At 40.5% G+C, this 26,917-nt stretch overlaps 1 protein-coding gene across 7 annotated transcripts in view; it reads right to left on the bottom strand.

Moving 5' to 3' along the window:
- The window catches only part of LOC139381373 (protein bicaudal C homolog 1-like), a 73,779-nt gene that overhangs the window by 15,946 nt on the left and 30,916 nt on the right, over positions 1 to 26,917 (bottom strand). For 4 of the 7 annotated variants that reach the window (XM_071124849.1, XM_071124851.1, XM_071124853.1 and 1 more), the window contains exons 3-8: positions 17,644 to 17,713; positions 7,721 to 7,800; positions 6,346 to 6,507; positions 5,244 to 5,297; positions 2,786 to 2,968; positions 1,593 to 1,844 (exon numbers count right to left, since the gene is read on the bottom strand). In XM_071124849.1, the coding sequence (XP_070980950.1) occupies positions 1,593 to 1,844; positions 2,786 to 2,968; positions 5,244 to 5,297; positions 6,346 to 6,507; positions 7,721 to 7,800; positions 17,644 to 17,713 (801 nt within the window). The remainder of the gene's footprint in view (positions 1 to 1,592; positions 1,845 to 2,785; positions 2,969 to 5,243; positions 5,298 to 6,345; positions 6,508 to 7,720; positions 7,801 to 17,643; positions 17,714 to 26,917) is intronic. The other 3 variants (XM_071124850.1, XM_071124852.1, XM_071124855.1) reach the window with 1 other exon arrangement.

The following is a 26,917-nucleotide window of genomic DNA, read 5'->3' as shown; positions in this document are numbered from 1 at the left end:
CCCCCATAGCAACATTTTTTTGTTGTCTGAGAAGGAGGACTCTATATTTTCTGAAAGATAAGAAATGTAAGATTATAATAAGCGGTACGCTTTGATGTTATACAAGCAAACCACACACCCTTGAGTCCAAATCAGCGCTTCATATTACCAAATGATTAAGCTCAAGTCATTTACAGTATCATAATTTGTGATCGCTATGTTCGATGTACAGCTGCAAGGATGACATGGAATCATACCCTGGGTTGTTCTGAACAGAATGAGCTTATGTTTGTTGTATTGTGAAAGTTAGCTGCGGAACCTGCACCTGAATGCAATCCATAATATGCGCATCACAATTACCAACCGTTTCCCTAAAGTGCTTCTGAAAGCCTAACACTAAGATTGTATTGTATAACTTAGCTCGTCATGTTGGCAATAGAATAAGCTTTCAAATGATGCCCACCTGACCCCGACAGCGATTTATAATGGAATGTTTTTGGATTGCATAACCAACAACAGTAATTGTGTGATGGTGGGGATACAGGGCTGTGCTGCAAACAAATTGTGCACACTTTGGAGAGGTTTGCGTCCTCTTGGAGATACCAGTTAGACCTCTCACTCAAACCCTTGACATTTGTTTGTCTTATGTTGCACCTACCACACAATTTCCACTAATATTTTTTATTTTGTTACTAAATGTATCCAGAGTATTTTCTGATTTTGTTATCGAGAAATGCCCAAGAAAAGCACAGTAAATGTAAAATGCACAATAAAAAATCCAGTGTAATGTTTGGAATCAGTCTTGTGTCAGGTGAACTGTTGTATCCTCACATTTGGTCTATCATTTCCCCATAACCTCCAGTGTTCTCCTTTCAATTGCTACCATGGTTATGCATATACTTCTCATATTTACTCTGTTTGAAACATTTTAATGTGGCCCTATCCATCCATATAGGACAATTGTCACAAGTGTAAAGGGTTGAGAGAAGCCTCAGTTGAAAAACAACCCTACTTGGGACATTCCAAAACAATTGACCAAAACAGCCTGTTTTTCATGATCCCACCACGAACTCCTTCCTACTTTATATACAGCTGAGCGATAGAGGACTTCCCATTGTGTGTAATTAAATCAGTTTGGGCCAAGCTGGTGTTGACAGGCAGGGTCCGGAGCTGTAATTTACAGTCTGAGAGATGGTCTAAAGATGGCTCTCTGTGGGGGAGGCTCATCTCCTTGTCAAATGCCCAAAGGGGCGTCTTCTTGTGTGTCCCACTTCCCGACAGAGAAAAGTTAAGTTTACAAAACAATTTCTACATTTTTCTACTTTGGTTAAGACTGACGCCACAGACAAAGAACAGCTACACTGGCTAGCATAGCTGCTCTATATTATGGTTAACGTTTAAGTAGGATGCCAATACGGTTTTTTTACCCAAAATACAATTAAATGACCAACATATTACACATTTTCAACCCACATAGCTGATAAAGTGCCTTGGTCAGAGACCAAACAAAATAAAACTGTGGTTTAAATCAACAAAAATCCATATGCAGGGTAATTTTCCAACATAAACAAGGCAATTATTCTAATCTATACAAACCATGCATGGACACATACCATGAGGTACTGGCGCGCCAGGCAGACAGACTCGATGGTGCCCTGGATGTAGACCGTAGATTTCTTCTGGGGGCTGTTAGGGTCGGGGAAGTGGATCTGGGCTCCTGTTCTCTGGGTGATGTGTTTGATGTTGCTGCCGTTACGGCCCATCATGAAGAGGTGGTGCTGAGGGGCGATGTCCAGGTGGGTACTGACTGAGATGGCACTGGCAAGGCTTCCCGCCAAGTGCTCCAGCAGCATGGCAGTGCCCCTCTGGGATGAGAAGAAAATCACAAATCTATCAATTCAATCAGTAAATCTGCAGCATCTAGTAATATTTTGACTAGGATAAAACAAAAAATATCTTACAGTGTGTGGACAAATGCTCAAAGTTGAGTGAGTGACTGTGTGGATAGAACTTTCTACTAAAGTTACCTGGGGCAAGTCTGGGGCAAGGAAAAACACAGCTAAAATTAGATTAATTTGCACATCCAAATGTGGCAGAAGAGCAGGATTTGCTTCTCCCAAGAGCAAGTGAAACAACATTTCAACCATAGTTTACACCAAAGTAAACCACTGTTTTTCCATTTCACCAGGCAGCCGACAGAATTGTCGTATTCCCTGCCTCCTCTGCAAACAATCACTGGAGGAATTGGAAGGACTTCCAATGGAACTCCAGCCTTCAGCCACTGAGGCCAGCACAGCAATCCACAGTGGTTTTGGCAGACCTCTTTTACAGAGCAAGATCTCCAACCACATAGCATACATACTCCCCCAAAACCCCAGCCCCGATCTGGCCAGCATCCCAAGACAAAATGAACCCTCTACCCATCCACTAACTCAACTCCCCCTAGGCTGGGTTGTACTGAAGGCCATAGTGAGGGTGGGTCAGCGGTAGGTGGGTGGAGGGGTCCAGGGATGTTGGATTGAAAGGCTCTAGGCACCAGCCATAGCTCTAAGGCCCAGGGTGGAGTGTGTGGGAAGGGGAGAGGAGGAGGGCACTCCAGACAACTTATATTAGACTTTACTTGCTCATGGGTTAGACAGTGCTTGGCTTTAAAAGCAACAGTACTGTAATTCCCACTAGGGAGCTGACCAAGCAACCCTCTGGTCACAGCAGTCCACTTCTCTAACCACAAAGCCCCAACCCCTGCTATTCTGTAAGTAGTGTGGTGTGTTGGTGGGTAGATGTGTGGGGTGTGGCCAGGCCTCACCTTGACGGCACTAGAGTTGTTCTGGGAGCCGCGGACCACTCCGGTGGTCCCGTAGAGACGTGTGGGGGGCTTGAAGGATACGGTGAGGTTGTAGGTCTGGGAGATGTGCTGCACTGTGGGGGAGCCTGGGTCAGGCTGCACGATGGCCGGCAACTCAAACGACAAAACTAGAGGGAGCAGCTCCTGAGAGAGATCGACGAATAGACAAAGATTGTGTGTGTGTGTGAGAGAGTGAGTGAGTGAGTGAGTGAGAGAGAGAGATGCATACAGTTATTGCCATCTTGCTATTACCATCATCATACTATTATTTTGAGAACTTTACACAAATGCCCTGTAGTAAGTAACAGAGTCCATTTGAATAGTGAAGACATAAGAGTGAAAACACATTTTGAGAGAGATCTCTTAACATAGGGTAGAGGCATGTGCACATCTACATAGACATAACATGTCCCACTTCAGCTGGGTTGTGGCCAAACACGGCATAGAAATGTTAATAAAAACCCTTGGTGTCTATCACAACGCGTTGAACTGTGCCAATACTCAGTAGGGACCTAACGCGTTACGCCCTTCATCAGGCACATGCTACAGCACACTTCCATTAGGAGCCGATTAAACATACAGTACAACGCTGTAGTAGCAGATCATGTCTGCTCCTAGACGGTCTGTTGATATTCAGACTGTAAATGTTAAGGTCAAGTCACTAAATCATACATCAAGTCACGCCATCAAAGATAAGAGACCTGACTAAAAGTGGACCCCATCACTCAAATCACAGCAGTCATTCAAACAGCCTGGAGGCGCCAGATTTTGCTGTAAAGTTCATACATACACTTAAGTCTACTCGTGTACGCGCACGCACACACTTATCCAAACACTCCGTCTTGGGCAGTGCGCCATAGCTTAGGCTGCCAGAGAAGGGCATACAGCATGAATTACACTGACCAAAGAAATGAGCCCATGATTAATCCCATATGTTTCTGGGCCTACTTTTATATCACATTTCAGGGGTTCCACTGTTAAGGCAGAGATATTTAGGTCAGTGAGAAGGGAAACACAGAGAGGACAAACAGTACGGCCCCGACCAGGCTATGAATGAAGAATGGCTCAGACAGAGCTGACATAAGCTTTTTAAAACAGGTCTTCCTGGCAACTTTAAGCTTCATATTTATTCAATCTGAAGGTGTGCGTGAGTTCTGCAGACAAGGGCAGAAAGGCAAATATTGCAGAAAGGCAAATATTGTATAAAGACTGTATAACGACTACATAAATCACGGACAAAGCTACAGACTAAAACTTTCATCATACACCATCACGTCTTCAAGGGCTGCAGTACAACTCAACTTTACCCTTCCCTTCAAAACACCTCTAACAAAGACCTGGCACAAACAAACTATAGCGAAGGTAAAAACCCATCTAATCACTGTTTTGGTCACAGGCAGAGAGGGATGAGGCCACCCAGGACCATTTACTTTTAACCCAAACAGTACAGAGTCAGATCCGGAGCAAACAAACTATGAAAGGTTTATATCGAAGTGGCAACTGACAGTGATTTGTTCCTTTTCATTCATTTCTTATGGCAGCCAACATAGATATCAGTGCGAAGCAAAGTAGGGCTTGTATTTGGGTGAAGGGATGGAGGGTTGCTGGACGTTTGGGATGAGGGTCGCTGGGCAGGTGTTAATACTGTATGTGGGGTGGCTGTACAGATGTCATATGGTTGATGAGTAGTTGTACTAAGTGGTATGAGTAAGAACAGTGTACAGGTTTGGGTAGTGGGCAGTAGCTGGGCTGCTGTTTGAAAAGAGGGGTGCTGAGTGATTGGGTGGACTGGTGGAGTATGGCTGCTAGTGTTTGGCTTTGGGAGGAGAGGATTCATGTCGCTATTACAGCTTATTTTCTAAACCCCTTCCTACAACAATGGTACGCTCAAACATTACTAAATTCAATTGGTTAACTTTTTTAATCAAGGAAGTGCATGAACTCGGTTGCTCCCTGTTGCCTGTGAAAACACAATCACGTGTGCTCGCACTCTTGCGCTCTACTTTCTTCTCCCTCTTTCTTTCCTTTCTTATTGAGCTTATTTGTCTTGGTCCACTTGGAAAGAAAGCACATGCGTGTGAAGAATTGTGATGGCGGGGAAACACAAGGAAGGTCTGGACGGCAGAGGCTCACACGAGCAGAATGGCCCACCGCCCTCTGAGCTGGAGCTGAATCTGAGGCGAGCTGAGCACACTCTACAAGGCCAGACGCACTGTGTGCTGGGTTTGAACTGTTTCCTATGTGCCCTGTGCCACATGGGCTATGGCCAGAGCATTACCTCGGATTTCACAGGCTCCACAGCTATCACATGCAGTTATACGACAACTAAAGGATGACTGTAGTGACACAGGCTTACAATATAACAGACTGTTCCGAGTTCAGACCTCATAGACCTCCATAGAAATGACATCCAACTTACCCTAATTTTGGCTCGAGCTGCCTCTACCCCTCCTGGCTGACCTGCAATGGACACCTGTTCAGATGGAGCGACAGAAGTCATTGTTATAGTTTAGATATTACGGTTACATCAAAACTAGAATCTAAAACTGGAATCAAAACTGGGGAAAAAGGAAAAAGCTTAGAGCCAAAGCTCTTCTCTCTTATTTCCATTTGGTCCGGTCATTCTAATTTCCATAGCTTATGTTATGTTTTTATCAAAACCCAATCATAATAGCATCATAAAGAGAAAAATGGTTTGTAGGCTTTTACCATATTTAAAAACCCCAACCCGTAATTTCAAAAATTGCCTTTCAACACTTCACATCCTGAATGCGTGCCTGCAATTAAAATAATTGCGACAGAAATCTAAAAAGGAGGTAAATGCCTTCATTAGATATCCTGCCAGCGGAGCAGTAATCTCTCTCCTCCTCTCTTCCTTTTCAAGCCTTTCATCGGTAACTCACCATAATGGAGTAAGGCATGCGCTGACCCAAAGAACCATAACTTCTGCCAACTTTAATCAGCACTTCTGAACAAATTAAGCCTCAGTATTTGAGACCAGCCAGTACCATCTAGTTTGGGTCAGCACTGCCTCCTCACACAAATGCATGCACACACACTGGGTTTGAGGTACAAGGTGTTCAAGGTAAGGGATAGCTTGCAAAGTTTGGTGTGTGATTGCATGACACATGCGAAGAGTTTGGCAGCTTGCCTCCTCCAGAGGTGTATGTAAATGGAAATTACAGCCGCTTCCAACTGCTTGTCTATCCAATCCAGCCCAAACACACTGGCTTCCTATGGCACAGCCAATCAAAACAGCCAATTACATCAGCTCTCCGCAACATGGTCATTTAAAGCCACTCTAGCAACTAACAAATGGGACATACTCAAATGAGAACAAACCAGTTTAATATGTGGTTAAAATAGTAAATACAGGTGAATAAAGCCTGTGCAAACAGAGAACCTTTGACAGACCCACACAAATGTGGTTAATGATGGCACAGCACATTCATTGGTATTCAGTCTATCAGAACCTGTGTACATTGCTAATTGTACATATACAGTGGTGTCTCTCTCCGTACCTGGTTGCTCTTCTCCGCCTGATTGTTGCGGTTGGAGTCGGGGAAGTGGATGTGGCAACCCGTGTCCTCCATCACCTTCTTGATGTTGTTGCCTCCCTTGCCGATGACGTGGGAGTGCTCTGTGTGGGACACGTCCATCTTAAGGGTTACCCTGTTAGTCTGCTGGAGGAGAGGAAGGAGGGGGAGACACTCTTCTTAAGCATGGCCTGCCATACAATGTACTTAATAATACTTAGTGAATGATATGATAGAAATCTTACATGCATAAATATTAAATTCTATACCACATATAACTGTAAATCATGGCAATATTGTGAATATTGACACAGCTTGAATAACCCTCGGCTAGTAAGCCGAAGACAAATAGGATGCATCTCTAACACCAAGACCCTTGCTCTGGTCCGACACCACTGCCAGGCAGATGGGTCCACCATGAGAAGCTCCACTTAGAGAGGCATGAGGACTATAACCAATCATGTCAAACATAAACCCTTTCAGATGGCTAATTACACAGAGAGCTAAAGCAGATGACCCTAAAAGTATGTTAAATATTTCAAAAAAGTTTCATTTGACAAATCCATTGCTATAAAATGGCGACTTTTTTTATTTGTATTTTTTATTGTACCTGTATTGAACTAGGCAAGTTAGTTAAGAACCAATTCTTATTTTCAATGACGGCCTAGGAACAGTGGGTTAACTGCCTAATCATGTTGAACTCATTGGGGTGAAATATGTGAATACATTCAGTTGGACAACTGACCAGGTATCCCCTTTATGGAGGCAATCATGTGTTGACTGTGTGCAGAGAAAATACTTGTTTAGAGTGTTAGGATAAAACCTGCCCACAGGGGGTGCTAGTGTGCCCATTTTGGGATGTGGATTTTTGTTGCCATAGAGACAGGACATGCACCATGCCGAGCCAATACACACTCAGGAAATTAAGTACTGGCCATCTTGGTGGCAATTCATATCACACGTCTGAGAAAGCCGCCTGTCATTTGAACTCTGTTGGAGATGGAGTGAGTGAGCCAAATAAGGTGTGAGAGAGAGGGAAAATGGACTGGGAAAGATGTGGAAGGGAGTTATTTTCTAAAATGGTGGACCCATGCCACCTCGGTGAGATCCACAGGGCCCCTTACTCTCCATTCATCTCACTTTGCCTCCATCAATCCATTTCTCAGTGTGTTACCAAGCCACTCAAATAGAAACAGAACCAATTAGGAAGTAAACCAAGGTTTCTTAGGGCATGAAATGACAGCCAGAGACACTCACTGGATACATCTGTGACTACCATCCCCTAGTTGATAAATTACCAATGTCAGTATTGGTGTTGCCATGAGAACAAAACAAACACTTTTCCATCATTCATACGCACCTTTGTGTCGAGGACTGACATGATTCGGTCTTTGGCTTCCCTCACATTGTCTCTCTTTCCACAAACCTTAATGTGCGGATCTGAAGGGAGAGACGTGATGGAGAGGTTGAGGTACGGAGAGAACAAAAGGAGACAGAAAGAGGTTATGAAGAGATTATATCATCACCTTTTCCCAAGACTGTACACCAGGTGAATGCATTGATGGCATTCATGATTATGACATCAGACAAAACACTTGAGGTAAATGCTAATTTCAGATGTGCCAACTCTCATTATGGGCTGTTACACAGAAATGTTGGATCAATTGTGTGATCCCCCCCAACATGTAGAAAGTTTGCATAGAAAATAGACAACAATCGCCTGCTAGGGTGCGTTTCCGTTTAACTATCTTGTGTCGATAAAAACAGCTGGACGTATGCTCAATGCTCACGACTGTAGAGTCCATTTGGCCGTGCGGCAAGCCAGGTCCTAGGAGCCCCCTGTGTTGACTGTATGGAGGGGCAGGAAGTCAGTTAAGCTCCTTCCAGGAATCTCCCTCCCCCCACACACCACAAATAGCTCAGATTTACTGTACTCCTACAGAAGAAAATATTTATATTTAGAGTTCACTTAGACACTTTTTAACCTATTGACATTTGTTGGGTTTAGAGATTTTAGAGCTGTTGAGCAGGAAAATGCAGATAAAAGCCTATACTGTTAAACAGAATAGTGCATGGAAATGTAGGTAATGACTGAAAGAAACAGTGTGTTATAAAGCGCTATATAGACCTAACACCACAACAAACTCCAATTACACAAACCAAACAGAAACTCTCCATAGAGTTTGGGGCGGCAGGTAGCCTAGTGGTTAGAGCGTTGGACTTTTTTTTTTTAAAGAGTCACAAAACAAAAAGTGAGGGGAAAGCACATGAACTGGCCCTGATCCCCACTGAGGAGAGATCTGGGTTGGCTAGGCTCTGGAATGCTGCTGCAGGGAAGCGTTTAGGAGCCTCTGTGCTCTACGTTTTACGGGCCTTTGGGGGGATTGTGGGAGCAGTGGAAGGCTGTGTGGATCTCGTCAGTGTGACATGGGACTTTCGTGGCCTCAACGCTGAGGTGAGATCACAGAAGGGTGAAAAAACAGCTGTGAGACGATATTTTGTTCCCCACAAAAACAACCCAAAAGCCTCTCAAGTCCACAATGGGTTACATCACGATAGGAGTGGGTGCCGTCTGAGACAGAAAAACAAAGTAAAATCACAGCAGTATTAGAAGAGACCCTCACAGCTTTGGTTTCAGGAAACGTTCCAAACACACAGCTGTGACTAGAGACCAGCAGAGGGTGTTGGCCTTCCGCTCCCCTACCCATCTGGCACTCATTACATTAGGGGGCTAAATTAGTGTTGCTATGTGTGATGTTAAACACCCCCACATTTTTTAAGTGTGACGCGTGTACTCTTATGATTGATTGTGGAATAGAAAATGAACACCCTAAGTCTTAATTTGGCACACCAAACATTCAGAAATACATACAATATGACAGCTGAGAAAAAAAGGTATTGGAAGTTGACACTTGACACAAAAGAAACCATTTGACCCCTCTCTGCTTACCGTCAACGATAATGACTTTTTCCAGAATGGGTTTACATTATTTAAAGCCAGGCACCCACAGGCTAAAATATCATTTTTGCATCTACTTATCCATTTAGATTTTTTTGGGGGGGGGTATTTTGGTCCATTCTTCTTATTTTCAAGAAGAAAAAATAAGTGTCAAAAAGTTAAATATAAATTTATATTTTCATTTGTTTATATTACCGTCAAACTTTCAGGAATTGTAACCACTTTCAAATGGACATGGATCCATAATTTCATAGAATGTAACAAACTGGACTACATACATTAGTAACTTACTTTGAAGAGACGGTGACTGATTGAGTCTAATAGGTGTTTCGCGTTTGGCAGTGTAAATCCATTGTACTTGGTCTTTAAAGCAGCAATCACCGCAGCTGAAACAAGAAAGTATTTTCCCTCACCCTGATTCGGTAAAAAGCTTGATCTCTCTTTTGTTGCTGATCATTTTCCTGCACTGCAGGTAATGCAAACTTGTAGTGTATTAGAGGTTTAATAAGGCTTCTACAGTTTGTAATTTCCACTTAAAAATGTCAGACTTGCTTGATTTGCCCTGACGAAAAATGTCTCAACCCCTACAAAAAATGCCCATTAATTATAATCCACAAAATAATCCATATTTCTTTACACTGCAGGATTATTTACCTGCTGTAGCAAACTGGCTCAAATTAAGATCCTACATCTGTAGACAGCGCTATGGATACAAGGACTGGATATATAAAATATCCAAATTATAGTTTTTACTATGTTTTAGGTCTATATAGTGTTTGTTTACATTTACTTTGTTTACAAACATTGAAGTAAAACAAGCGTATACATTCGGCTGTTATGGGGTACGACAGTTGAACTAAGTTCATTAGCCATTTATAAGTTATATTCTTCAAGAATCAATGGGTACATATCATTCATTTATATGCTCAAAAATTGATGTATCAACTGCAGATTGCCCCTTTAACTGCCATTTCCCAAAAGTCAGACTCTTCCCACACGTCAAAACATTTCTCAGTCTCAGAAGCATCTGCATTCACCAAATTCTACGTGGTTATTCTTAAACATATTCTCCAGACTTGAACAAAGGGAATTGTTGATATGCTGTCAAAACACTTTTATCGATTACATTTTCTTTTTAAAAGCGTACCTTTATTATTTTACAGATAGAAAAAAGAAAAAAGTATTCATCGACAATCTGCTATGTATAAATCCAGTCCTGGAGTGTCTTAACAAAATAAAAGCTAAATATTTCGGCTGAATTCATCTGGTGTCCAGAAAAAATTTATTTGCATGATATGCAAATACATTTTATGTCTTGTTTGTTTTACAATAAAAAATATTTTGCATCTTCAAAGTGGTAGGCATGTTGTGTAAATCAAATGACACAACCCCCCCCCCCAAAATCCATTTTAATTCCAGGTTGTACGGCAACAAAATGAGAAAAATGCCAAGTGGGGGTGGGGGCTGAATACTTTCGCAAGCCACTGTATTAGTATACTATTTCAGAAAAAAAGATAATCAAAAAAACATTATATTTGTGTCTACATTCAACTGGTAAAAGTTGACTGTGAAAATTATCTGATTAGGGTGTGGTGCCTGGCCTTAAAAAGGGAGTGACCAGGGCCTCCCGAGTGGTGCAGTGGTCTAAGGCACTGCATCACAGTGCTTGAGGTGTCACTACAGACCTGGATTCAATCCCGGGTTGTGTCACAATACAGCACAAGACAAATATTCAAGAAAAACAACTAAATTCTTTAATAACAAGGTCCCCAATCAATATTTTTAATTGCCTGAGCGGCACCAGAACATCCAATTGTATTGCATTTTGTAGTTGGTTCCTGCAATGAGCGCCTTTAAAATTAAAAGTGGATTTACCTAGTTCGCTGAAGACCCGAGGAACCTCAAGAGAACCAAAACCATTCACAAGGTTGGTTATCTCATATTTTTATATTTTAACAGCAACGTTAGGGAAGTCGGAAGCTTGTGCAGTGGAGCTTTGTAAACAAAAAATTAAGTGATCTACAGGACTAATGAGGAGCAGCCAACCTTTTGATACAAGACATAGTGGTGAGCATTAAAACTGTCACCTGTGATAAATCAAAGGGCGCTATGGTAGACAGTATCCAAAGGTTTAAGAGTAGTGGCTGCTGCAATCTGGTAAATGGTGTCACCATAGTCAAGACCTGGCAGGAAAGTTGACTGTACAATCTGCTTCCTGCTATTTAGGGAGAGGCTAGATCTATTTAAAAAAAATAAGCCCACTTTAAAATCATAGCTTTTTAACTATTTCATTCATACGCCTTTTAAAACAAAGTATTTTTCAATCCAACTGCCCAGATATGTATAGGTGGGAATCCGATCGTTGGGAGAACAATGCAATGAATAAATATGTAGACTAGCATATTTTTTTTTGCGAGAATTAGAATACATATATTTAGTCTTGCCCGCATTAAGTACACATTTTAAACCAACCAGGGCTTTCTGTGAGGCAACAACAACAAAGTCAGATTGCAGCTCTAACATAGCATGGTCAATAGTTGGGGCAATGGCATACATAAGTGTAGTCTGCATACAGAATGAATAGTAATATTCATAATAATATTTATGTAAATAGTAAAGCGAACAGGTCCCAATACCAATCCCTGCAGTACACCTTTAGCAATATACAGGAAACTAGACTTGGCACCAACAGAAATCACGCATTGTGTCCTATCTGACAGATCATTCTCAAACCACTTGCAAGAAGCCTGATCCAGGCCTATTTGAGCCAGCCTTTGAATTAGAACATAATGGTCAACAGTGTCATAAGCCTTGGAAAGGTCTATAAATAAGGCAGCACAATGTTTTTTTATGATCTAGATGATGTGTTAACTTACATCTCTTAGAACACATATAGCAAACTTTTGAACAAATAAAACCTGACTGGTACACATTTAAAAACAGAATAGGAAGTTTCAAAAGTTATTAGCTGAGAGTTGGCCTGTGATTCAGAAGGATCTCCTCTGTGTAGGGGGAGGACTTGTGCTGCTTTCCTAAAGTGGAGCGAACCACTAGATTTTGTCCCTATGTTATATTGGCATTGAACATGTCACCCTCCCTAGGAGAGGCGGTGACCTTGACAATTTATTGTTAAAACGAGAGGCTGCCTGGATCTTTAATTTAAAAACCCTTGCTACCTTCGGTCTCAACGTAGACTTTGACCTGAAACCATTCTTGTGATTCTGCTATTCATTGAAAATGTCTCTAGGCCTCTGTAGCCAAATTGTATCGATGATCATATGCAATCATTCACGCTTTTTGTATGTTATTTTTATATCTAATAATTAACCAATGATATCAGGCCACACCCGGCTATGATTACATACACCTGTGTGTGTCCTTTGACACTATATAAAACTAGTGACCAGCAGTGTATGTCATCATACCCTGAAGAAGACAGCTTGCCTGTCGAAACGTTGGATATTAGGTTATTCAATTATTGCATCTGAGCTGCTAGAGTATGCAACTTTTTTATTTTCTACTCAGCTAGCCAGCACCTCGTCTAAACAGGTGGGCGTTTCTTTCGCCTCCCATTTTCCTAAAGTACCATTCAAAAGCTTGGAATTAAGTCAATTTGGCTCAAGGTACCCTTTTTTTACATCCGCAAAATGACAAAGAAAGATTGGGGAAAGAATGGGGGCTGAACCAACGTAAAACGTTGGAAGTTGATACCCGTTTAATCGCTGTGCTGCTGTCCCGAAAAGCGAAACATTTTCAAAATGATTCCCGCGTGTAAAGAGCGTGCACCTTGACCGAATGCCATGAATCTAGACTACTCCCTCGAGTAGTGTTGATAAGTAGAGAATAAAGCCATATTTACACTTTTACCTTTGATTGAGCTACGTGTTGCCTTTGAGCACTCTGGCAGGACATATCTTTTCCTAAACTTTAAGTGTGAGCATGGCCATAGTCCACTTCAGCAGGAGAGGAATGGCTCCAAGCGTTATACACGTGCATAGACATTGTAAACACTGCTTTGCGAACTTGGAAACGATTCATTTGTCATATCATTGCGAATAGAGAGATTGATAGTATTCGTTTGTCAATAAACTTAGTTTGCCTGAGCAAACCCCACACTCACCCTCCCTAAGTGTGTGGAGGTTGACTAATCTGTATGTAACCATTTCAAATGTTGTTCTGATGTATGTCGCGTGACATTTCGCTGCGCAACTTCATAATGAGTAGGCCAAATACTTTTTTTTTGTTGCCTTGTCACAAGGCTTGGTCTGACCTAGGCGCTGCGGATATGCTCTATCGTTTTTTATATTGACAACTTTTTACAGGTGTTTACAGTGCCTTCATAAAGTATTCAAACCCCCTTTACCTTTTTAAAATGTTGATTGAATATTAAAACAACCAGGGTCAAGCACCCTGCCCAAGGCCACGTCGAAAAATCTCCCACCAAGTCAAATATTGTGTGTAGATGGGTGAGAAAAAAACGATTTAATCACTACTGAATTCAGGCTGTAACAACAAAATGTGGAATAAATCAAGGGGTATGAATACTTTCTGAAGGCGCTGCATGACAAGTCACCACTCTGTGGCTATGTGTGGAGTGTAGTGATAAAGGGCAAAAAGGTGTTTAAAAAGCTACCCATGAATAAAGTCTTCCATTTTCATGCCTGGATGTCATTAATGACCAATTGATAGGCTACTGTTGTAATACCACAGATAAGCGCACTATACCGTATATTCTCTACAGAAGGAAGTAGATCGTTCATTTGGGTAACACCAAGTATAAAACAATGTAGGAAAGAAGAGTTAAATACAATACAATGCTGTCAATTCAAGATGGATAGTAAGAGCATTTCCCACACTAAATGTGTAAGGACAGTGACCATTTATTCTCATGGTGAAATGTTCTGGTAAAGTGTAATATTAGCCTAAGATACTGTTTCTCCTATGAATCACTGACATCATATTTATGATTCCAGAAAGTGGTACAAATAGTTTGTTTTGACAACTCCCAATTTAAAAATGATTGACTTTCAGATAGCTGGTGATTCAAATGTAAACATAATGGAGAAGCAAAATGGCATGGGTATCCATCATTTGTCTCCTGTAGATGTGTTGATGGCTAACCTCAGCTCAAACTCACAGGTGTACGACATCCAGTCATTGTGGGTAGATGTCAGGGTTGATTACAGTACCTAGACGATAGAGTACTCTCTCCCCTCCAGCTGTTAAGCAGAAAGGGTCACAAATACATGTCTTTTTTCCTCCAAATGCACAAAAATGCAGTGCATGCACCCATGAGATAACTGGAAGAGATCAGCGGACATTGTTCATACCGCTCCGTTTGGAATTTATAATACTAAAAGGCTGATAGCCAACAAATCATAGGGCTGAATATAAATGGACAAACTGTTCTTCCAATGTAAGTTAGTTTTGTGAATGAGCTCAAGAGGTTGACTAGGAGTAGAAGAGCTGTTAAAAAGATTTAGGGCTGTCCGACTCAAAACAAATCTTAGTAGAGCGAGAGTGGTCTGTTCTTTCGACCAATCGATTGGTCAACATTTTAAAAACGTGTATTTTTTTTCAATATATAGATGTAACAGTTTTGCTTCCGCCCCTACCTGGGCTCGAACCAGGGACCCTCGGCACACAAACAACTGTCTCCCACGAAGCATCGTTACCTATCGCTCCACAAAAGCCGCGGCCCTTGCAGAGCAAGGGAAACAACTACTTCAAGGTCTCAAGAGCGAGTGACTTCACCGATTGAAAACGCTATTAGTGCGCACCCCGCTAACTTGCTAGCCATTTCACACTGGTTTCATAGACACAACCCGTGTTTCAATAAAATCAACTACTTGTAGGCTACTGAGGTTGTCTAATGCTTTAAGCACTGCGATTAAAAATGAAGACACACAAATTACTAAAGAGGGAGGGAGCCGAGATCAATATAGCCTAACCAGAAGAACAAAAACCTGTTCCCGACCCTCCTCGTTCTACAATCTTTTCCATTTGGAGTGCCAAGTTATCGTACCATTTCTACATGCCAGTTATGATTTTCGTGGAACAGTTACATTTAATTTAATAGTCTTCATATCTCAAAATCAATGACATGTCATGTGGTTAATATAAATTATATCTAAATGAAAACGATACAAATCTAAAATAAATGTCTATTGCCATTGCCAACATGTAAAAATAGCCTACATAAAGCCAACAAAAAAGAACATTGCAGCCAGCAGGTTGAAAATATCCTGATAAAAATAAATACCCATTAAATCACATTGGCTAAACATGGCCTGTCTGCAAGGAACTTTAAACATTGTATCAACTATTGTATTAATTGGTGCAGCCCAAAGCTCATGCTAGCAAACTTGTAACATTGTATAAAATATGCTGGGCCCTCAGAGTTTCCCTGCCAGTGAGCTCGGACAGACACAGCTGTAGGCTATTTGCGCAAGGGATAAGAAGTAATCAGGTAGGACGATTTTATGATCTTTCCACCAGATCAGAGCATGAAGACATTTCAAATAGGCTACATTGTGGAACTATTGTCATTCTCAATGGATATAAAAACATACTTTGTTGACTTGCTGTTTGAGGCAAAGAAAAAATACTTTGAAAAGCTCCACAGTGATGGTGAGTTAAGACAATCAGAAATAGTATCAGATGCCCAAATGGGCACATTTATAGGCCTACATTTGTGAGCAGGTCAGATAGCCTAGGCCTAGTTATATGTGTAATCAGGTGCGTGTCCTTACTCCAGATGGACAGGAGCGCTATGAACACATTGACAACTTGTAAATGGAATGAAATAAACCAAAATTTGTAGCCTAGGTTGTGTGCTCTGCAAACAGCGTGTCCACTCCTACAGTACAATGACAACGGTAAAACGGTAAAAATAATATATTGAATGCATTAACAGAAATTACAGTAACCAAACAAACATTGTAGATTAGAAATGTACTACTGGTGATACTGGTGTGCCATCCCTGCAGCCTTCACAATGGATTAGTCCACTCAGACAGGCGTGAATTAAACAGGTGTCTCATGTGCCATCATTTAAAAACACACACACACACACACACACACACACACATACACACATACACACATACACACATACACACATACATATATAAATATACATATATCAAAAAAGAATTGTGTAAACTCATCAACTTCTGGGTCAAGTTCAGGAAGTTGTTTTGGGATTTCACATCTGGCATGAAGATGCACACTGGCATTCCATTGGGGTCAACAAAGGGGGCATGTCGAAACCGCCCCCCCCCCCAAAACAAGCTTTAAATAGCAGTAGTATTTTATTGGCAGAGCACTGGAATTTCAGACATTACATGCAGATAACTCCTAACTCAACATCCCTCGTGCAAATTCTGACCAGAGAGAAAAGTAGAAGGTTTCATCTTTAAACATAAGTGTTTTTAAAGTAAGTGGTGAAACAATGAATGCTGCTGCGACCTTGATATACATGTCCCCTCTATAATTACTTCCAGTGGTGTAAAGTACTTAAAAGTAGTACTTTAAGTACTTAAGTATTTTAACTTAAATACTATCTGTACTTTACTTTTTATATTTTTGAACTTTTTCTCCACTACATTCCTAAAGAAAATATGTACTTTTTACTCCAAATACAGTACATTATGCCTGACACCCAAAAGTACATTTCAAATGCTGAGGCAGGGCAGCAATATGGTACAATTCATGCACCTATAACTTTGTCATCCCTACTGCCTCTGTCTGGCAGACTCCCTAAACACAAATACTGCATTTGTAAATGATGTCCAAGTGTTGGAGTGTGCCCATATGTCCATAAACAATACATTTGGTGTATAACTTTTACTCAAGTATGACAATTAAGTACTTTTTTTACCACTGTACTTAAGCACATTTAAAACTAAATACTTTTACTCAAGTAGTATTTTACTGGGTGACTTTCACTTTTACTTCGAGTCATTTTCTATTAAGGCATCTTTACCTTTACTCAGGTATGACAAAGGAGTACTTTTTCCACCACATTCTTTCAGTTAAAAATAAAACACTGATTCTTCTCGATTATAAAAATGACTTAGGAGTGGTCATTCAGGGCTAAAACTAACAAACCTATGTTGTCATTGCAAATTCACTGATTTATATAGTCTTCATGTACAGACATCAGCAAATACCTTCCAAAAACAAAACTTAAGACTTACATCCAGTAATGAAAAGGCAACATTGGAGTCAAATGTAGAGCAGTTAACAAGAAGTATGTTCTGTTACTTTTGATATAACCACAACTGAGCTGTTGTTGTAGAATCAAAACATACAACATTCACCTTTTTTGGACTTGGCTCCGATCTTCAATTTGGAAGGCCACGCTATCTGTGTTTTGGTTTCATCCATGACCTGAAACAGATATTGGTCATAATCAATAAAAAGGAAAAAGAAAGCGTCATTACATATCTATGTTTAATATACTGAACAAAAATGGAGAACACCATAATGCTTCTTTTTGAGACTGCCTATACTGTAGTCCGTTTAAATGTCCAATTTTACATGACAGAGCATGGTACACATTGATATATACAAATCTTAACACGTGTCATTTTAAACATAACAGAAATCCAGCCTCACTTCAAATAAACAGTATAAATGAGGACCACGTTCTAGTAACCACTAGCCAGAAAAATTCACACGTCTGCTGTGTTTATGGCTGATTGAATGTGGCTCGAGGCTTGTCTAAACTTTGGACAATGCCTCATTGCCTCTACTGCCCTACACCTCCTCCAACCTCTTGCCATGCTGACTTTGGAGAGCACCTATGAAGAGAGGTCTACGATCTACAAATTTTGGGGAGAAATCAACCAGAAATGGTATGATCCAGCGAAAACATGGCTTTTGATATAAGCTTACCGAAACAAATGTACTCTGTGACCAAAAAAAAGCCAACATCTCCATATTTTGTGAAAGTGGACTGGGTGTTGTTGGCTTAGGAACACGTGAAAAGTGTCAGCTGCAATCTATGTGAGAGCCCTTTCACAAAGCTACCCATCGTAACCAGGAGCATATGCATGAATGTGAAACAAAAAAAGAAAGAGCAAAAGTACAAGTCCGAGAGGAAAGAGTGTGTTATTCTGAGGTACTACAGGCATCGTCCACACGCTCATGAGGCCGCTCACCGTCACATAACTTCCTGAACATAGACTGGGGATCAAACAGTTCAGCCATGAGAAACATGAACCATCTGCATCGCCTAATGGAGACCTGCTGACTGGTGGTTTACATTAGAAACTAAAATCTCAGAAAACCATCCATCTCCAAAACACAGAGATCTGTCCTTGTCCTTCAATTTCCTTGTTTTCACAAAGGTCCTGTCGTGATTATTTGTTTTAACGCGTACCAGGGGCTCGTGTTTTTGGGTGGAAAAGGAATGAACTCAGACTGGCTTGGACACGTGAGCACCCTATGAATGTTCCCTCATACAGTATGAAGCTGCTCCATGTTCTTCATGGACTCCAGTGGTTATGCAAGGACCTCCAAAGCTCACATGGGAACCCACGCAGAGAGAGACAATATGCTTAGAGCAGATGTCCATGTCGATAAAAAGTTTGGATGGAAACCTGGTTATGTGAATAAAGTCGAATAAAAAATGTAATGACAGACCTGATAGAAACTTAGATTCACGACATGTTGTGTGGTCCTCTCACTACGACTCAGGAAAGCATGCAGTTTATTAGGCTCAAGATGAAATAAGTTACGATGAACTTCACATGGTGGTAAAAGTATGTTTGGTTTTTGGCATAATGGAGCCCATGTCGTCCAAAGATTTCCAAAAAGCACCTGGAGGATCATCAAGACTTTTGGAAGAATATTCTATGGACAGATGATTCAAAAGTATAACTTTTTGGATGACGTGGGTCCCACGCCTGGCGAAAACCAAACTGCATTCCACTGTAAGAACCTCATACCAACAGTCACGCATGGTGGTTGTAGTGTGATGGTTTGGGGATGCTTTGCTGCTTCAGAATCTGGACGACTTGCCTTAATAGAAGGAACCATGAATTCTCCAACGTATCAGAGAATTCTACAGGAGAATGTCAGGTCATCTGTCTGTGAGCTGAAGCGCAGCTGGGTCACGCAGCAAGACAATGATCCAAAACACACAATCAAGTCTACATTAAAATGGCTAAAATGAACACATTTGAAGTTTTGGAATGGCCTAGTCAAAGTCCAGACATAATCCCAATTGAGACGTTGTGGCAGTACTTGAAACGAGAAGTTCATACTTAAAAACCCACAAATGTCGCTGAATTACAGCAGTTCTGCATGGAAGAGTGGGACAAAAATCCTCCACAGCGACGTGTGAGACTGATCAACAACGACAGGAAGCATTTGGTTTTAGTCATTGCAGCTAGAAGGTGGCACAATCAGTTATTGAGTGTAAGGGGACAATTACCTTTTCACACAGGGACATTGGGTGTGGCATAACTTTGTTTATGAAATAAATTGAAGATCTGATAATTCAGTATCAAAAATATAAGTGGGGAAAAAGGGACAAATGCTTTTTCACGTGACTGTATGTGATCGTACACAAATGTAAGCAAGGTTTGAAATGATTGTTTTAGTCAAATATTATATCAGTTTGGGCTTTTTGCAGTTTACAAATGATTCGTAATTATGTTCCGGCCCCCTGATCAACCGCTCAAGAAAAATATTGTGGCTGAATCCTAGTTAATGAGCCCAGATTTATGTACTGCGATGCATTTCTATGAGAAATACAAAAGAAAAGCAACTCTTTCAATAAAGAACACAGCCTTCATTCTGCGATTTTCTATCTTAATCCAGTACATTATTCATAGAGGAAATGTCAAAATTCTTCCATATGTTTGGGAAGTATAGGCCTGCTTGGCATCCTCCAAACTGACTGACAGACTTTCCAGAGCCAGTCTGAAACACCTGTTGGGCAGTGCTAGTTGAACGTGTGCATTTTCACTCCAGTATGACACTCTCTTAAAGACCACTGATGGTTGAGTGGATGGCCCTTCAAGCATCACTGAGTTTCTCAAACATACTATAATCAAAACACAAATATGGAAAGTGAAGTGGAGCATAAAAATAATACTTCAATCTTACTTTGGGCCAACAATATGAAGATTAGGATACATATTTTTGCAGTTATTAGAGGGCCCCATGTAAACACGAATAATGATTATATCTATTTATAATCACATTTGACTGCTCTGGTCAATTCAAATTGCAAAGATAAGATTTATTGAACCTTTGAAAATGTAGCCTATACAACATACCTCAAATATCTGGTCAGAGTTAGGCTAGATTATTCATCACTGTTGTTTACACACCACAGATGGGCTGATGAACTGCCATGCAAGAACATAATTATGCTATGTAGCATTACTGATTGTGGGGCCTATCCACAAACACAGGTTTTGGAAAAAAAATAAGAGACTTACTATTTTTTTATAAAAAAAAGTCTCAAATTTAATCCAGTTGCTATGTCTCTGCATTCTTCATTGAAACCAATAAAACAAATCCACTACAGTATTGGCAGCTAAAAAATGCTTCCACGATATAAAACCCATTCCTACAGTATAACAAATGTGTCTTGTTGAGTTGCATTTTTCATTCTCTCACTAAAGACCTTGGCTCATGTTACTGGTCTTGGGTATTATCTTTGTCTAATGGCAAGAAAAGCCCTGCCAAGCTGGAGTTCTCATGAAAGCCCTTGGCTGTGGCATTTCTAACCATTTCACAAGATAATACAAATAAAATAGAGAACCAAGAAGGTCGTCTTTTGGGTGAAGGAAAAAAAATAAAAAAATCAACATATTTTTGGATGGACTTCCTATCTAACGAACAGAATAGAGCAGTTTACTGATGTATAGGATTCTAAACTGCAAGGACTTCATGTGGGGGGCGGCAGGTAGCCTAGTGGTTGGAGCATTGGACTTGTAAGTGAAAGGTTGCAAGATCGAATCCCCAAGCTGATAAGGTAAACATCAGTTGTTCTGCCCCTGAACAAGGCAGTTAACCCACTGTTCCTAGGCTGTCATTGTAAATAAGAATTTGTCTTTACCTTAAAAAAATCAAATGTGGAAACAGTTTTGCTTCCAACTATGAGGACAACATGGTATACAGTTGACCTCCAATAATCTAGGACTCTGTAAATAACATTTTACACTGGGAAATCTAGCCCCGAGGATTTCCAAATTCAACATATAGGATAAGTCCCATCTTTACCAACATTCCACACCAGCACTGAATCAGAGAGACAGTCTTTAGCACATTCTCTCAATCATGATACACGTGAGCATATTATCATACATTTTATACGAACCACCCCCGTAGACTTTCACTCTATAAACAAAACTATGTGCTCCCACTCAACAGTATGACAAACACATCTCTGGAACATTTTGTTCATCATATCCATCAGGAATTTCACTCTGCACCCCTCCCCCCTTTGGCTCTTTCCCTCCCCAATTTTATCAGTCTCATGGGCCAATAATGGGGTTTCTGCTTAATTCCACAAAATGATTTTGTCCCGGTGAAGAAAAACAACTCGCCTTTTTATTCTCTATGGTGCTTTGAAATTCTTCAGGTACACCAGAGCAACTACAGTATGCAGATTTCTTTCAAAATATTTCCAAAACTAGACACATTCCAGGAAAGGCCAGGGAATGGACTATGATCAGATATCATATCACATGATACGATGGATACAGGGATTGTATACTGTAGCATAGCAACATGCAATGCAACAACAGTTATAAGATGATCACTGCCCTTTGTTGCATCCAATCAGGAAATGTATGCCTCAGTAAAGGCCAGGCATGTTTGGAAAGCCAGTTAATACAAATCCGATCAAAACCCTATTAAAGGGATGTCAAATAATTGTGATGAAACCGACAACCAAATGTTTATAGAGATATATGCAATTATATAGATTCCCTAAGTCCAAACTTCACAGCCAATTACATTTTTTGCCGCCCTCCATTTCTTCTCTATAGGGTCTTGTTCAGGAACTTGCTTCCTCTCCATAGTTGCGGTTCTTGGCAAGGCCATACAGATGGGAGTGATTTCTGACAGACCACACACCATTTTAAGGGTGGATAGCGTTTATTTTTATGAAGGGCCCAGCAAATACCTCTCAAATGGGTCAGCTATTTTCACAAATTAGGTTAACTATACATTTAACGTTCCACTCTTCAGTCTTTCTGCTACTGTGCCCTTTTCAAGTAATGCATACATTTAGCATTGTGATCAGTTTCATTACATATTACACTGATTGGATCTAGCAGGAAGGTCAGATACATACGTAGTGCTACAACCCAAATCGAACAGGATGTCATTTTGGGAATGTCATCAAAAACAGTCACTGGTGCCATGTACACGTGAGAGTATACTATGCCTATAGAAAGTCTACACTCCCCTTGGATGTCTTCACATTTTATTGTGTTACAAAGCGGGATTCAAATTGATTTAGTAATTTGTCGTCAACCATCTACACAAAATACTTGAATTTCAAAGTGGAAGAAAAATTCTCACATTTTTAAAAGATTAAAGAAAAATAAAACCCTAATACACTTTGATTAGGTAAGTCTTCACCCCCCTGAGTCAATACATGTTAGAATGCTGCTGTGATTCTTCTTGGGTAAGTCTCACAAGAGCTTTACACACCTGCATTGTGCAATATTTAATTTTTTTTTTTTTTTGTTTAATCTTCAAGCTCTGTTAAGACATTGGGGATCATGGCTAGATAGACATTTTCAAGTCTTGCCATAGATTTTCAAGCAGATTTAAGTCAAAACTGTAGCTTGGCCACTCAGGAACATTCACTGTCTTCTTGGTAAGCAACTCCAGTATAGATTTGACTTGTGTTGTAGGTTATTGTCCTGCTGATGGTGAATTCCCCTCCCAGTGTCTGGTGAAAAGCAGACTGAAACAGGTTCTCCCCTAGGATTTTGTCAGTGCTAAACCATCCTGTTTCTTTAATCTTAAACTCCAGGCTTCGCAGATGTCAAGAATACTCATACCTAGGGCTGTTGTGGTGACCGTATTACCGCCACACCGGCGGTCACGAGTCATGAAGGCAGTAAAATTCCATGTGACCGTTTAGTCACGGTAATTAGGCTTCTCCAAGCTGTGATGCTGCTGATGGTCATTAGTAGTCTGCCAAACTTGATAACTCACCGGTACTCAACACTCTATCATCCCTCTAAATGAACTAGTGTAGCCCACAGCCATTTGGCATAGCCAGGTCAGGACCAAACGTAAGGACAATTCTGAGTATGCTATTCTGTTCTTCTGAAGTAGACTACATTTTCTTCATATCATGCTTCTTTAGACCTGTCGAAAATAAAGAATGGATTTATTGTGAAGGTGTAGGCTATATTACATGGATTTATTAGACTTTTAAAAATGTACATCTGCATCAGTGGCTTGCTTGTAGGCTGTGTGTGGAAGCCAGAAGATGCTAAATGTGTTTATGTTAATTAACAGTCAATTCCCGTGAGATCGACAGCTATTTGCTTGACAATCACCGACTGATGAAATTTCATGACCGCCACAGCCCTACTCATACCATGATGCAGCCACCACCATGCTTGAAAATAAGGAGGCAGTTACTCTGTGATGTGTTGAGTTTGACTCAAACATAAGACTTTGCATTTAGGCCAAAAAGTTGTGTTTTTTTGTAGTTTTATTTTAGTGCCTTGTTGCATACATATGCATGTTTTGGAATATTTGTATTCTTCTTTTCACTCTGTCATGTAGGTCATTAAGGTAAAGTCACTACAATGTTGTTGATCCATCCTCAGTTTACTCCCATCACAGCCATTGAACTCTGCCATAGCTGTTTAAAAAAATTGCCTCCCTAAGCAGTTTTGTTCCTGTCCTGCAACTCAATTCAGAAGGACAACGGCATCTTTGATGTGCCTGGGTGGTTTAATACGTTTCCACAGCATAATTATTAATTTGACCATGCTTGAAGAGATATTTAAATGTCTGATTTGTTATTGTTACCCATCACTGCCCTTCTTTATGAGGCTTTTAAAAATCTCCCTGGTCTTTGTAGTTGAATCTGTGCTTGAAATTCAATACTTGACTGAGGGACCTTACAGATGTTGTATGGGGCACAGAGGAAGGGGTAGTCATTCAAAATCATGTCAAACACTATTATTTCACACAGTGAGTCCATATAACTTATTTGTATTTATTGTGGATCCCCATTAGCTACTGCAGCTACTCTTCCTTCCTTTGGGATTTATTAAGCAAAATGTTACTTCTGAACTAATTTAGGCTTGCCTAAACGACTATATTTTAGTTATTTAATTTGTTATTCATTTGAAAAAGTTTGTAGAATTTTCTTCTCACTTTGACATCATGGAGAATTTTGTGTAGATTAATGAGAGAAAAAAATGACAATGAAATCTATTTCAATCCCACTTCGTAATGCAACGAAAAGGTTCAAGGGGGTGTAGACTTTCTGTAGAGTTTTCTATGTGTGTGTGAGGCACGGTGGCAATCAACATGGATGGAGTGGACTGTCTTCCTGTATCACTGTTGATTCAGCTGTGTGTGTGTGTGTGTGTGTGTGTGTGTGTGTGTGTGTGTGTGTGTGTGTGTGTGTGTGTGTGTGTGTGAGATAGACAGAGGGTTTAGGAGTTAAAGGGATGGGGTGGGTGTTCTCTTGTTTCAGTTGAGAGTCTTAGTTAGTGATCCATCCACTGTTTTCTTCTCTTGAGACTGATCGCATGAATTTAACATGTGCCAACAATCCATGCGCGAACTCTCACGAGCTCCATTATGTTTGGGGAGAAGACCTTAACCTTAAGGTGTTCAACTAATATGTGCATAGTTCAAAAGATTATCCCAAATTAGGAGCAACTGCACAATATCTGCTACTTTTTAAAACATAAAAAGCTTTCAAGTACTTAGAGGAACCAACCAATTTAGAGGGCTATTGGTTTGTTGTAATGGACACCTCGCAAAGTCAGCAACTTCACTTAAATAATCATACAATTAATTTCTTCATTGTGATGTGATGACTAATTTTCACCCTTTCACTTACTTCCTCTACCTTGCTATCCCTCTATTCTCTACCAAAATAATCAAAAGACTTTCCTTTCTCACCCACTAGACAGCATAAAACTACAGGACGGTGTTGTACTTCTAAAATAATGAAGTAGAATCCTTCTGGCCTCCGATCAGAGTGCATCAGTGCTCGTATATCAAGCTGGCGTTGTTTACAGAACCACAGCCGAGGGATGAGGGAGGGAGGGAGGGACTGGCTCAGCACTCAAATAAATTTGCCTGAAGCCTCCACTAAAGCTCTGTGGTCCATAGTCTACCAGTCCAACTCTTCACAGTCTAATAGCCCACCAATCCAACACGCCAAAAGGTTTAATGGTCCACGATCTAGCAGTCAAACTATTCACCGTCCAAACATCGTATGGTCCAAAAGCCTGTCGAACTGTTCAATGGTCCATGGTCTTTGAGTTAAATTGTCAAGTAGTTTTCACAATACATAATAGCCTACACAAAGTATGTTGTCCAACAGTCAAATACACCAAAAGGTCCATGTCACAATACATTACAAATGGTTTAATACACTGATCTGAGTGGGAAACAATGCTTGGACCCAGCATTAGAGGGAGAGAGAAAATGGGGATGGATGTGGTTGGGTCTGAGAGCTGGCCTGAACGGAAGACAAACAGACAATGAGTAAGAGAGTGATCTACCACAGGGAAATGCCTGCAAGAGTGTTTTGTTTTTCTCTTACTGACCTCACAAAAACTTGCAGTTTATTTCCAAGGAATTGCTGGGACGCCAACCCTCACTATAAAACTGTATGTGCAGGTGTGTGTGTGTGTGTGGAGGGGGAATCATTGTGTGTATTTTGTGTGATATATGAGGGACTGCATACGTGTGTGTGGTACATGGGTGTGTTTGAGGGAAGGAAATGGTGTAAGTAAGACTTCCCATTTTCATCGACTTCAACATAGTCCAAACACCCCATACATTTTATTTAGAATAAACCGTTCCAGATGTCTACAATGTTTATTTTTCTGACATTAATTGGGTCTGTGTGCTGGTCATGCTATCGCAGGGAAATTCCAGACCCATTTGAACGGAAATTCTTGAATAAAAACTTCACAGTCTGTTATTGTCCTTTTCCGATCGCCAAACATAACTACGGTTAATGTACAATTATTGACCTTTTAAACTTCTGACCAGCATAGTTTGGAATGGAACATTGGCATAGTAATGATTGCATGTGAAGACAGGGCAGTGGCTTTAGAAAAGCATAATTGGCAAGCCAAGGCACCACCTACAATTATGTCAGATAAGTTTAATTGAATAAGCTACATACAGTGCATTCGGAAAGTATTCAGACCCCTTGACTTTTCCCACATTTTGTTACCTTACAGCCTTGGTCTAAAATTGATTAAATAATTTCTCTCCTCAATCTACGCACAATACCCCATAATGAAAAACAGGTTTGTAGAAATGTTTGCAAATGTATAATGAAAAACCCCAATTTAAATATCACATATACATAAGTATTTATACCCACTTTGGATGGGAAGC

The sequence above is a fragment of the Oncorhynchus clarkii genome, chromosome 23 (genome assembly GCF_045791955.1).
Source record: "Oncorhynchus clarkii lewisi isolate Uvic-CL-2024 chromosome 23, UVic_Ocla_1.0, whole genome shotgun sequence".
NCBI lineage: Eukaryota > Metazoa > Chordata > Actinopteri > Salmoniformes > Salmonidae > Oncorhynchus > Oncorhynchus clarkii.
Note: the sequence above shows the minus strand (reverse complement) of the source record. Positions and strands in the feature narration are given on the sequence as shown.